Source organism: Eschrichtius robustus, chromosome 6, assembly GCF_028021215.1.
Source record: "Eschrichtius robustus isolate mEscRob2 chromosome 6, mEscRob2.pri, whole genome shotgun sequence".
Lineage (NCBI taxonomy): Eukaryota > Metazoa > Chordata > Mammalia > Artiodactyla > Eschrichtiidae > Eschrichtius > Eschrichtius robustus.
In genome coordinates this window covers 141,994,900-142,009,004 of record NC_090829.1, presented here as the reverse complement: position 1 = coordinate 142,009,004, position 14,105 = coordinate 141,994,900, and the positions used below count along the sequence as shown (strand labels likewise).

Genomic DNA, 14,105 nt, shown 5'->3' with positions numbered 1-14,105 from the left:
CATTTTCTCCTGGACTGTCCTGGCTTGTCCGAGGGCTTGTTCCTCCGGCCCTGGCACACTGTAAACCCACCCCTGAGTCTCCCACCAAGGCCATCCTCAGCCAGAGCCCAGGCTCGCCCGCAGCGTTTAGGGCCTGGGGTGGGTGAAGGCAGGAAGGTGCCGAGGTGGGAGTCTGGTGCTGGCTACACCAGCCTGGGCCCCGCAGCTCCTGAGGCACCTGGTCCAGCCTCCCGGACAGTGAGGCTTCTCCTCAAAAGCTCTCATCCTCGTGGGCCACGTCTCTCTAACCTTCTAGCCTCCATCACAAGCGACCTCACTCCAAGAGGTCCCATCACAGAGCATCAGACACCGCAGAGCAGTGTGGACAACTTGCTTTCTCCTCCAACATGGTTTCATTCTTTGATCTGACAAAGGACTTCAACACTGACCATTTCCCCTAGCATTTAAGGGCTCCCCAAAGTCCTTTGCTAGCAGGGTACACATTTGGGCAGGAAGTATATTTCCTACTTTAGATGATTGATGCCCATTAATTGCCTTACGACCATCACGCTCTGGTGCCCAGCTTCTTCGTAATCTGTGTGGTCCAGAGCGCGCGGCTTCAAGGTGCACGTCCGTGATAGGTTCACAGCTAATCATTTAATTAGAAACCACTCGCGTGCAACATTTGAAACTGTCATTCTTACTTACAAAGTGCTCTGCAGATTTTAAATGTGTGTCTTCTAAAAGAAATATTCTCACTTTATCCAAGATCTTAGATTAAATCACGAAAAAGTCCTGGGAGCTACATTTAAAATTTTCTGAAATCTGAAATAATCTTATTACGCTAGAAATAAGAATACATATGTATATTTTCCTTGAAAAAGGTTACTTTTTTTTTTGAACTAAGCTTGTGGATATAAAGCTTTAATATCTTTTTTGTCACTTCTGCCTGAAGATTTTTTTTCATTTTAGGAACAACAAACGTTGACGATTAGCTTTATAGCTATCAATACCAGTCAGATTTCAGATTCGCCCGTGGCTTTATTTGACTCTTTCTTCTGCCATTTCCTCGGCCAAGTGTTTCCACTGGTCCTGTGTCATCTTGGTTTTGCAGGCCCATCCTCACCCGCATCCCCCTTATGTGCCTCTTATGTGGGTTCTGAGCATTTGCAGACTTGGGTTTGCAGCCAAAACACTCTATATAAAGTTGGAAGAATGATCTTGGCCTTAGCAGGTAGCAGAGGGGCCCGTCATTCTGTTGTCCCTGCTCTACTCACTAAATGCAGGGCAAGACTCTTTTTTGTTCAGAGGGAAATTGTATTATTTTTGCATTATTTTTCCTAAATCTCTGACTTCCTGGTCCTTGTTTTACATGGAAAATACAGTGGACTGGAGCATCTTACATAATGGTCGGCGCCAAAACGCAAGCCCCATAAAATGTGGATGCCTGTGTTTGAATCTCTGCACCCACTGTATTAAGCCTCTGAGCCGAAGGCAGCTTAAAGCGGCTCAGAGTTCAGTCTACTTAGGTGTCTCCTTGTAATTCTAAATAATCTGGATTTCAGAGCTTTATATGGGCCAATAAGAAGCTTGCTTTAGAGACTTGGATGGCTCCCCTTTGAAGAGTTGGTTTTACTCTTATACCCGGAAATAGTTTTAAAAGTACATTTGGCCTTACACCCGTGATAAAAAGCAAGTGAATAACCAAACAAAGAGAGATTTGAAGCTCCCTTAAGCAGGCTTATCTGGTACAGTCTCCCCACGGACTCCCTTCTGTCCACTTGCCAAACCCATCGTTCCTTCTTTGATGTGCGGTTTTTCAAACAGCCCCTCTCAATTGTGCTCTGGGTGACGCTCAACTCCACGTAAATGCGTGTGGCTTTTTTAAGCGCCCAGCCTGGACCTTATGCTTTCAAGTGTCTGCACCCAGCAGCATGTTGCCAAACGAAGTCCCTTTCCAAAAAACAATGCGCTCTGCGCTTTGCGCACGCTCTGATTCGATGCTCCGTAGAGTAAGCGTAGGAGGGGAGTGAGCAAGTAAAGGAACGAACGAGGACCTAGAGGAAGCGTTCCTCTCATCCCCATCACTGCGGACGCCCTCGGATCACTCGCGCGGTTCTAGTAACCCGTCATCCCTAAAAACTCCGCCATGCTGTCGTCATTAACAGCCACCTAACATTCATGACCCTGCTTTCAGGTACAATCCCTCCACTCATTAAGTCAGTTGTCCAAAGCGATGAAGGGCTGACGACCAACGGAGGGCTCAAGATGCTGGTGACCATCTCCTGTGTCCTGGTGGGGCTGCTCCTACTCTCTGCGCTCCTGCTGGTGGTTCGGAGGAGGAGACGGGAGCAGAGGCTGAAGAGGTTGCGAGGTGAGTGGAGGCTCGGCCGTCCCCCCGCAAAGCAGGACAGACAGCTGGCTGGGGGGCAGTCGGCCCCGCGGAGGGACTTACCCTCTCTGGGCCAGGTCCCCGCGCCGCCGGGGTCTGTGACCTGTGATGTGCTGTTGGCAGGACTGCAGGGCCTCATGCGCGAGTCATGCAAATGTTACGACTCAGAAATTGAGTGAAAGCCAACCTCTTGCAAGTCTCCAGCAAGGCAGGCAAAGAATGACTTTCACAAGGGTTTGCCAGCCCCACTCTTTAATTTTGAGCCGCTGCAGCAATGCCACCAATTAACGGCCTCCTTTATTTTTATTTTATTTTATTTTATTTTTAACATCTTTATTGGAGTATAGTTGCTTTACAATGGTGTGTTAGTTTCTGCTGTATCACAAAGTGAATCAGCTGTATGTATACATATATCCCCATATCTCCTCTCTCTTGCATCTCCCTCCCACCCTCCCTATCCCACCCCTCTAGGTGGTCATAAAGCACCGAGCTGATCTCCCTGTGCTATACGGCTGCTTCCCACTAGCTATCTGTTTTACATCTGGTAGTGTATATATGTCCATGCCACTCTCTCACTTCGTCCCAGCTTACCCTTCCCCCTCCCCGTGTCCTCAAGTCCATTCTCTACGTCTGCGTCTTTATTCCTGTCCTGCCCCTAGGTTCTTCAGAACCATTTTTTTTTTTAGATTCCATATATATGTGTTAGCATACGGTATTTATTTTTCTCTTTCTGACTTACTTCACTGTGTATGACAGACTCTAGGTTCATCCACCTCACTACAAATAACTCAATTTCGTTTCTTTTTATGGCTGAGTAATATTCCATTGTATATATGTGCCACATCTCCTTTATCCATTCATCTGTCAATGGGCACTTTGGTTGCTTCCATGTCCTGGCTATTGTAAATAGTGCTGTAGTGAACATTGTAGTACATGACTCTTTTCGAATTATGGTTTTCTCAGGGTATCCTTTAAAAAGACCTTCCAGATTGGTTCTGGAAATGAGAACTATTTTATTGCCGGGAAATGGAAATTGAGGGCTTTATGGTCCTGGGAAAGCATTGTGAGGCAGAAAACGCACACTTCACTGAATTAGAAATTGGAGCTGAAGCTTTGGTGTAAGAGTTTCGTTTTAACTAAGAAAAAAAAAAAAGAATGGAAGATGAGATCTTGGACCAGATGGGAGCCTTTGTCAGCAGCACCGTTATTCCGATGTCTGGCTCTATAGATTCTCTGCGACAGGGCTCTTCCAGCTTCTGGCCAACAGCCCTACCTGCCCTGGCTGTGCAGTGTGAGGCCAATGAGTTCTTTCATATACAAAGCCGTGTGCAGGACAATGCTCTGAGTCCCTCCCCTTTCCCTGTCAGGGTATTTAACCAAGCCGCTGCTTGGTAAAATGTATATATAAGCTGCTTGCATTTTAGCATCAGTGCAGAGAGGAGTACCCAACATCCCATGTATTCTTCAAAGTTGCATTTGAGGAACAGGCCTGGAAGCACCGTCCTTATAATATATCTGGGATATCCCCAAGCCTGGCCGGTAGACCTGGAAAACATTGACCTCTTGTGTAAATGCTTGATTTGACTGTAGTCCAGTTAGAACAGCAGAACATGGGGATATTTTCACCTGTCTTCAAGTAGCCAGAGCACTCCTTTTGATGAGACTCTAACCCATTTTACTTTCAATGTGCTTCTACTTGGCCAACAAATTAAAATCTTTGAAGTACATGGCACTCCATCTACAATAGTTCTTCCGTTTACACCTTCTGTAGCCCAATAATTCAGATGAACCATCAATCACATTGAAATATCCTTTCTAAATCACATTCTCCACTTACCTTTTAATTTTGCAGATTCTCTTGAGTGAATCCTATATCCTAAGGGCCGTGCTAGGTGCTCGATGTACAAGATGAAAAGAAAGAGCCTTCTGAACTTTAGGTTTAGTGTATGAGGCAGACGCACAGGCATGTACCAGGAAGAGAGCCAAAATGTCACGAATGCTAAAACAAACAAATCCTACCTAAGCACAGAAGAGGAGGCGATTAATCACAACTAGGGAGGAAAAGGGGGGCATTCAAGAGCTACAGAAAACAGCACTACAAAAACATAATGTTGCCTAATCTATTGAGAAATTCAATATCAGGTGAGCTGTGCTGGTTTCCATTCACAAGTGTTCGTCATTAAAATACCAAAAGGACTTTTTTATAACCCCTCTTTCACCGAAAACAGAAACCCATTGTGTGGACTTTAGGGACATCGTTATTTTTTTATTTTTTATTTTTTTAACATCTTTATTGGAGTATAATTGCTTTACAATGGTGTGTTAGTTTCTGCTTTACAACAAACTGAATCAGTTATACACATACATATGTTCCCATGTCTCTTCCCTCTTGCGTCTCCCTCCCTCCCACCCTCCCTATCCCACCCCCCCATCCCACCCCTCTAGGTGGTCACAAACCACCGAGCTGATCTCCCTGTGCTATGCGGCTGCTTCCCACTAGCTATCTATTTTACGTTTGGTAGTGTATATAGGTGGCGTGTTTTTGTTGCATTTAGACAGCCAGGTCTAACTGGCTGCACTTAGAGGGCTATGAATCGTCCATATAACATTCTTAAAAATCAACGGTAACATTTTCTCATCCATCATTTCTATTTGATCACAAGGGTTTGGCAGCAAATGGGTTAAATGTTGAGGAAATCCTTCCCAGCATCTTCCACCCTCTCGCAAATTCACCTTTTCTTTTTGCCCCTGGTCCCCGTTGCTTACTTTTACCTCCCCAACTATTGTTTGATTTTCCTCTTCTACTTATAACTTAAGCACCTCAACTTTGTTCTGCTCTGCCAAGAACAAGGAAAAGATGCTAAAGATGTTGCTGACACTTCCTGGTGCATTTGAGTTAGACTGATGGCAGGTGCGACATCCTTCCTTTTTGTTCTTAATAGTCCTTTGTAATTTAGTTATTGCTTTGCAAGGACTCTGTCCAGAAAATATCCTGGGCTGGCATTTTTATTGTTGGCATCTCTTCTATTCGACACCACTACTTTGTAGCTGGTCTTCGTAAAGAAAGCAATACATCACATCAGCGAGTCCAGCCTTTCATTCCGCGGAAATGGTTTTGTTTTCTTTGTGCCAGAGAAGAGATAGAGCCAGCACAAAGGTTTCAGTGGGACGAAAATAAGTGCTGTGGCAAAGAAGATGTACTCATGGGAGTTGCTGAGGAGCAAAGTATTCCAGAGAAGTAGCTTGCAGGGCACAAAGGTATCTGCAGTCTTGCATTTTACGTGCTTAATAAAAACCTCCAAACCAAGAGTCTGACCAGAGGGCAGCAAGAAGGCAAAATGATCGGACACCTAATTCCACCGCCTTCCAAATGGCGAGTTTTACTTTGGATGCACTGAAATATTTAATTCAACACACCCTCATTGATTATCTACCACATGCCAGGTGTAACATTTTTTTAAACCAACAGTAAAATTTTCTTATTAACCATTTCTATTTGATCACAAGATTTTGGCTAGGTCCTAGAGAGAAAAAAAAGGTTACTAAGATTCTGTCCCAGAATGGTCAGCAAAGGCTTTCAATGGACCGACTCTTCTTTCTTTAACATTGAAAAGTGTGTCATAAAAGGGCAGAGCAAGTGACTGAGGCTGTTAAGGGGGAATCAGTGAAAGGCCAGACCTTGCCGCCAAAAGATCTTTGTCTTTTAGGCCTGAAGGGCCCTTGAAATGCTATGTTAATTAATAACACAAAATGTTTCCAATTCTGTCATGAAAAGAAAGCACAGCCACAGAGTTTACGGTAGTAGGTGCCTATCTATTAAACAGAGTTCATTAGTAGAATCATCCAGTTACTACCTGACCCACATAAGGCACAGATCCTATCCCTGGGTTAGAATCAGTTCAAATATATTTACAGATTGAATGGCTTCCTACAATATTTTATTGTGTAAAATAAGGACATTTCTAATAATATGTCAAAGTTGCCTGAGCAACCACTGGTCAGGATCAAAACTGGAACTAAATCTGGATTATAGGAAAATACTGTAGGGTCCCTAATGAACACTGTAAGATCAACTCCCCGTCATAGACCCAGTTTGATTGCTAGATGCTACTCAATGTTTTTAAGCAGGTTTGTTTCACCGTATAGACAAGCAACCTAGTGAATGCACCGTATGTAAACGTGCTTTTATGTAAAAATCAAAAAAAAAAAAAAAAAAAAAAGAAAGAAAATGGGACTCAAGCAATTTAGCCAACCTATATTCTTCCTTCCTGAGCGCTTTACTAATTTTAGAGCCTAGTGACCTCCTAAAGTCTAAATTGTCTTCAAGTGCTACATTTTTTTAAAATCTGTAACCTTACCCGGGAGTTCGGAAGCCACATTTTGCTTTAAGTGATGCCCTGATTTTTCCCCACCGCTAGATCCTTTGAAGTGCAAGGTTATAAAATAAATCACCATGATCCCAGCAGACACAACCTTATAAAAATTTGATTCCCATGTCAAGCAAACACGTCCGGTATCACTAAAAGCTCCCCCCTCTAGTATGAGTTTACCCAAGAGGGTGCAAAGCACCAACCTGTATGGGTCAACTGGCAGCGTCAAGCCAAAAAGCTACTTCCAAGACTTCAAAGAAGCTAAAGATAAAAGTCAGTGGATGACATAAAATTTGACCATGTTTCTGTGGCAAAATGGCCTCCTTCCCTTGAACAGAAGCCTATTTATTATTTTAAGCATGCTTTAAAGTGCATTAATATTATAAAGCCGATTAGTTCCAGGAGGCCGTTCTCAGAGAGAACGTGGCCTTAGAATCCTCCACAGGCACAGCTGAAGGGGTGGGCCACGACTGTTTAATATTCCATTTATCTGCCCTGCAAATGAGCTAAATCTCTCCTCATCTGTAAGACCAAAGCTTAGCTTGAACTTTAATAGCTTGAACTTTGCATCTAGGAGCGCAAAGACCTTGGACTCAAGGTAGACTTGCGTAAAGATGGTCATGACACTGATGCATTGAGTCCTACGCATGCAAAGGGTCCCCGGTGCTCCTTAGTGAAGGGGTGGCAGGTGGGCACCCCCAGAGACTTCATTGCCCAGCTAATAAATGCCCGGTTTGGGGCTTAGATGGGATCAGAAGGCTCTACTCTGAAACTTTAGTTCTGGGCTTTGCGTTTTCTTCCTTCCTTCCTTCCTTCCTCTCATTTTTCCTTTTGACCTTCATTTTAAAAAAATTATCCTTTCAAAACTTCAAATGTGTTATGGCAGAACTAAATTTTTAAAAAGGGGTTTCTGTATCTGAGAATGGGGAAGCAAAGGAACAGTGGGATGGCAGCAGGGCCAGGCCACGTGCAGCCGTGGAGCGAGGGATGGGGGGTGGGCAGGAGCAGGGGTGGGGAGAGTTGGGGTCAGCCCTGGGCTTTGCCCTGCCCACGTGTTCTATTTCGTCCGTGTTTGTATTTGCAACTTTCTGAGATGGCAAGTCTATACGGTTTTCTTTCTGGGATATATATTTTGTCATGGTTTTGGAATCAGCTTTCATTTCAGCTGATGATTGGGAGTCCTATTTGCGACCTTGTAAAAATGTAAATGCAGGTTTTATAGCCCTTAGGAATATAGCTACTTTATGAGACCCCTTTAAATTCCACAGAAAGCAGGGATTGTTGTGAGAGAGCTTGCAAATAAGAGCTTTTGAGAGATGGTAAAGCACAGGGAAATCTGCTGCCCCCAAATTGGTTTTATGTTTTTGTGGGTGTGTGCTAGTGACTGCTCGGTAGAGGTATGAATGGAAACAGATGCCATTCACTTAACTAGAACTTCGGAGATGACAATGTAATGATGTGGCTATGAATGAGAGTCCTCCTTTTTAAAGAAACATTAGCGTATGCCCTCAGGACCGCCACAGCTGCAGTGCTGGAGGCCTGTGCTGCCTTGTTAATAAGAACCCCTCATGCCACGTACAGACCCCACAGGAGCGATGGTCCACAAAAAACACGGAACCGGGCAGACGACACTGCAATGCTCTTCATCCAGCCGAGGTGCCTCTTCCCAAGAACTGACTGAACCATGTATTAATTGACAGAGTGCTAGCACTTCCCTTGCTTTCTCTCTTCTTCCTTTTCCATAACGCTTTACTATACACTATCTTGCTTTAGTCTCTTAATAGCTGTGCAAATAGGTGCAAATAAACTTGACACTGTTATGCTCTATTTTGCTGACATGAAAACTGAAGGGAACTTGGAAATCACACATCAGTTAGGGAAGAATTAGCAGGAGAGCCGAAATCACTGTTGTCTACCCAGTTCTCTTTCTGTGACACTTCTTCGGCTTTGGAACATTCAAGAAAGAAAGTCTGTCGCATCCATATTAAGCTAGTTTAAAAAGATGAATCAAAGAAACATAGAATTAGAAGATATATTAACACAGAATCAATAGTGACTTTATAATTTTATATTTGCCCATCAAAAATATTTGGTTTATTTATTTTTTATCTCTATATTCACTACCACTCAGGCTCCCCTATATTTAAAAAAAAAAGTATTCCTTCCTGTTTGCCTATCTTCTAACCTGCTGCCCTTCTTTCCACTTCTTTTCCCCACTGAATTCTTGAAAGAGTCTTTGATACTCAACTATTTACATTGAGTCTCACCAGCTCCCAAATCCTCCGTCTCACTGCTCTCCCCACCACTCACAAGAAAGTGCTCTCCTAAAGGCAGGTGACCAATTACCTTCAGATCCCCAAATTCTCCTTTCAGTTGTCGTCTTCTAGCCCTCTTTGCACATTCAGAGTGTTAGCACATGTTAGTTTTTTGAAACTGCTTTTTTCCATCTTTCAGTATTGCTAGGCTACCCTGGTAGTATTTCTCCATCATCTCCCCACCCGAAAGATGAAGAGGTGAGCACACAGCCCAGGATGGGCACCGAGAAGTAGCCGGGGCTTTAGGAAAGGCGTCACAAAGTCTAAATCTCAGACTGAGCTGAAATTTGTGAAAAAAAAGTGACAGACAACACAAAAGGCTGTTGAGCTGTGTTGGGCAAGAAGAAGAAGATGACTTGAGATGATGTTCTCATCTTAACAGATGGCAGGTAGAAGAAGAAGGACTCAACATCTTTTTCACTTTGATGTGAACCAAGAGGAGAACTATTCAGACCAGAAAATGTGGAACAAGAATTATAAAAAAGGAAGAAAGGGAGAGAGGAAGGGGGAGGGGGATTAAGAGAAAGGAAGGGGGCAGGAAGGGAGGGAAAAAAAGAGGGAAGGAGAGAGGAAGGGAAGAAAGGAAGGGAGGGGGGAAGGAAGGAAGCGGGGAAGGAAGGCGGGAAGAGGGAAGGAAGGAAGGAAGGAAGGGGGAAGGAAGGAAGGGGGAAGGAGGGAAGGAAGGAAGGAGGAAAGGAAGGAAGGAAGGGAAGCGGGAAGGAAGGAAGGAAGGAAGGAAGGGGGAAATGTCTTTCATAAAAGAGAGACCCAAGTAAGGAATTACCTAGAAATTATGCCATCTGAGGAGTGGTCAAGAAAATTAGAGAATTCAACCTAGAAAAGACAACACTGAAGCCAAGCTACTTTGGGGCGTGGCAGCTATCTGGAAATATTTGAATGGTTGTTTCAACGTTTCCAGAAGGTGCCGTTGTTATATCCAGATAGAAATTACACCAAGGGATTTCAACACAAGAGAAGGAAGGTGTCTCTCATGATTAATTGTATCCTCAGGAAAAGCTGTGTGTGGCTTTACTCTTCCAGGGACTGGGCAGAGCCTGGAGATAAGGGCAAAAGGTCCAATAGACAATACAAAAACAGGACGTTACAATGAAAGGTGCAAAGGCTGTGCTGAACAGATGCAGAGAGGTTAGACAGGTGCAGATGTCCTTGGAAGCCCAGGGAACCAGAACACCAACTTCACCTGCTGGGCTTGGGGGAGGGTGTACAGAGCAAGCCACGTCTGTCTGGAGGGGTGGGGACAAAGCACCATCTCCAAGGGCCTCAGAGGAACAAAGTCATGGGGGTCTCGGCAGAAAATGCAAGAGCAGGAAACTCAGAGACAGGGTTGGCGGTCCGAAGTAAGAGGCAACGGAGCTGGAAAGACTGCTGGGGCCAGCATGGGCGGCTGGTACCCTGAGCTGAGGATTCCTGTTGGTAGGGAGGTTCCTTTGAGAGTTTCAGAGCACAGATGCAACCCAGCGAGGGGGTGTGTTTCAGATCCATCACCCTTCCTGCAGTGGGGATGTCGCTTAGAGGGCTGAGAGTCTGGAGCTGGGGAGACCAGAGAAGGGGCTGCTGATGAGGAAATGAGAATTGAACTGAGGAGAGAGAAAAGAGCCGGAGTCCCAGGGAGATGTGTTGAGTGGGGAGCCATCAACAGACTTGGAAGGCAGGTCAGCAGTGGGAAGAGGGGTCGGCACCCTACGTGCAGCAAGGGCATCACTCCATCCCTGGAGCATCCAGCGGCTTGGCTCATTTTAACCTCTGTCCAAGGCGCTGTGGAAGGGATTCAAGCATTTATTATGAGGCTGATTTGAAAAGTCTGTAATGCTTTTAAGATACCATGATTCCATGACTTTAAAAATATTATCTTAACTTGTCCCAGATTCCCTTCTCACCCCTGAACAGAAGTGTGTCCAAAATTCCATCTCTCTTTCCCCTCTCCCTGTATAAACAGAAGACTCTTAGCCCATCTCAGCCCTGACATATCTCCCAGCTGGATACTGGATTCCAAATCTGTCCCCCAACTTACTTTAATATGTTAAAGGACTCAATATGTTTGAAGCCAAACATCTCAGCCTGCACCCAAATTGCTGCTTCCAAGTCCTTCTAGACAACTGTTTCTGTCCCTTGTGTTACCATATACCCAGCCCTGCGTATCCCAAATCTTGCCATTTCCCTGGACTCCCCACGGTCCCTCTGCCTGTCCCCTCCACATGCAGTAGGTCCCTGATTCTTGTAGATGCCCTCTGTCTACTATCATGTCATCCACTCCCCGCCACCAGGCCCCTGCCCCCAGCCCCCCATCCTGGGCGCTCTGCATTGTCTGATTAACGGTGTTTATGGCACCTGTACCCACTGGCCACCACCTCTGTCCTCCTTCTTCCCCCCTTGGCCCAGGTAAAAGCTTCCAGCTTATGGTCAGTGATGCAAAGTTGCATTTTCTTAGCTCCTTAACATCTTGACCATCCCCATTCCCCACCACCCCTAGAAACTTCTCTCTGTAGTCACACTGACCGACTCCTTGCTTCCTGAACGAGCTCAGAATTCCAACACAGGTTAATTCTGCGCCCCGGAGCACTCTTCCCGTTAAAGTCCACACTTCCTTTAAGGTGGGCACAGTCTTCCATCCTTTCTGACTCCCCCGGCCTGACACAGCGCCCTCCAGGCTGTGTCCTCAGTCAGCTGGCATGAGACATCTGCTCCTCTGTGTGTTCCTAAGGATACAACATGTACCCCCCTCTGTGTATAAAGGACTTTGAGGACAGTGGCTAAAAAAGAGTTTGAACCAACAGACATTGGTTATGATTTCCTGCTCAGCTGCAGCAAATGACTGAATGTATCCGGATCCCAGTTTCCTGGTTTCCGAAGGAGGGCGCACTAATTCCCAGGCAGAGACTGATATTAAGGGGACATGGGCGAGCAGTCCTAAAGTAACCGGTGCAATCCAGATTCCTAGCACGTGCTTAATTGTGACCGCGGTCCACTCGGTCCCACTCCCCGGAAGACATTCACGCCTAGTCCTTGATGCCAACCGTGCCATCCAGACCCCATCACTGTGCTTAAAACTCCACCAGCTCTCAGCTTCCTCAAAGGGGAACTCACAGAAGAAGTGAGTTTCCATGAATATAATGTTTCTCACAATTTAAGATGAGTCAGAAGGAGGAAATAGTAGCTAAGACAGAAGGAGAAAGGGATCCACTGTAAGATGATAAGCATAGGGAAGGGTAGACCAAAATGGCTTTGGGCACCTAAATACGCCAATGAAGACGCCTACTAATTGTAGACATGGAAAATTTGCAGTTAGAGCACGTCAGTACTGGAGGGACCTCTGTCCTCACTCATTGGATGCCGCCATTCCTTGGTGCATTGATAGAAAAAAAAAAAAAATCATAGAAGAGAAAATGTGATGACTAACTCCAGGAATAGAAAAAGAACGATGATTATGGCAGAACAAGGAACGCAGGTCCATTCTGAAGATGTCTGATTAGGAGTTTCCTTCAGATTGTGAGCTGAAGTACCGTGTTTTAGTCTTTGGAAATTTTTCCTCTTTTTTAGAGTATCGAACTAGCCAGTGCTTGGTTGTTGCATAGAGCTAATTAATCCCAAGCTTCTGGCATTTTATATATGTGTATATGTATATTTACTTTGTAAGTGTTAAATCGTTCCGGAAGAGAAGAAAGCTCATCATATTTACTTTGTCTTTGCAGGTAAATAGAAAGCCATGAGCTGAGAAATTAAATGCTGTTTTGCCTTCTTTGCTTTGCCGTGTGGGTGGGATAAAGGGAGCTATTTCATTTCCCAGACAGAATCCATCTGTGCACAGAGCCGGGGGCCTCACTGCGAGGCGGGACCGGGCATGGCTGACTTGAAGAGCTGAGCTTTGGTTCAGGGGGTGCCTGCCCACGTGTGGCTGTTCCCGTGACAGTCCACACCTCCCAATTGCAGCGCTCTGCTCCCCGACATAAAAGCGACTGCGTTCAGTTGTCAGCCCCCAAAGATGAACCTGCTTCAACAAATGCGTTGCTTCACTGGCACTCCAGACAGCTGAATCCATTTCCAGAAAATTCTGTTCATTGGACACGTAACATCAAGGCTTTTTAGAGAGCGATGAAAGAAAAACATCAAGAAGGGCTTTGTGTTCTCAGAAAGGAAACATTCATTTTTGTCAAGCAAAATGTGTAAAAGGAACAAATTATATTTTAAGGGAAAATTAGAGTTTCAAACCAATGCCATCATCAAAAAAGTTAAAAAAAAAAAAAAAAAATTACATCATTTTTAGGCAGGATTGCTTTTGTCAGGGGTGGTAACCAGATCTTGGTAAATAACGTCTCCAGAGAAAAGAAACAAAAGAAGAGTTATCTTTCTGTGTTTGAAATAAACATCTAAGTTTCCAGACACAGTGATAACGCTGTTTATACAATTCTTTGATCAACCAAAGGGAGGCATAGCTCTGTAATAATGACTTTTTTAAGTGATCATAAGCTTTTTCATTTTGATAACAGAAAGAGTAGAGTTTGTACTACATAATGAATTACTTTCAAGATGTTAATTTTCTGACTTCTGAAAGTAAAATTGGGTTTTTGGAGAGTGGCAAATGAATAGGTTGTAATAGAACCTTTAGCAGGTATCTGAGTGTTTTTGTACCTATCTTTTTACGCTACCTTTATGCATATATGTGTATGCATATATATGTATATATATGCGTGTGTGTGTGTGTGTGTGTGTATGTGTGTATATGTATATATATATATATGTATGTATATATATATATATATATATATATATATATATACATATATATATATATAATGTCTCATTTAGAACAGACAAGGAATCCATAAAAGTTTAGGTTATTAGCAATGATTTCGATATACAATTACATTTAAAAATGGTTATTGTCATCTGATTCTGTAGAATATTTGTCACAAATGCTTAAGTGAATGTTAATGAGTTATTTATCTTGTACTAATATCAACTTTCTTTCCCCAGATGCAAAGAGTTTAGCTGAAATGCTCATGAGGTAAGAACGAGACCTAGCAGCCCAAA

General features: G+C 44.1%; 1 protein-coding gene across 1 annotated transcript in view; it reads left to right on the top strand.

The window, feature by feature from the left end:
- Positions 1-14,105, top strand: part of DSCAM (DS cell adhesion molecule) — a 738,451-nt gene that overhangs the window by 687,709 nt on the left and 36,637 nt on the right. The window contains exons 28-29 of the mRNA XM_068545703.1: positions 2,177-2,353; positions 14,049-14,079. Of these exons, the coding sequence (XP_068401804.1) occupies positions 2,177-2,353; positions 14,049-14,079 (208 nt within the window). The remainder of the gene's footprint in view (positions 1-2,176; positions 2,354-14,048; positions 14,080-14,105) is intronic.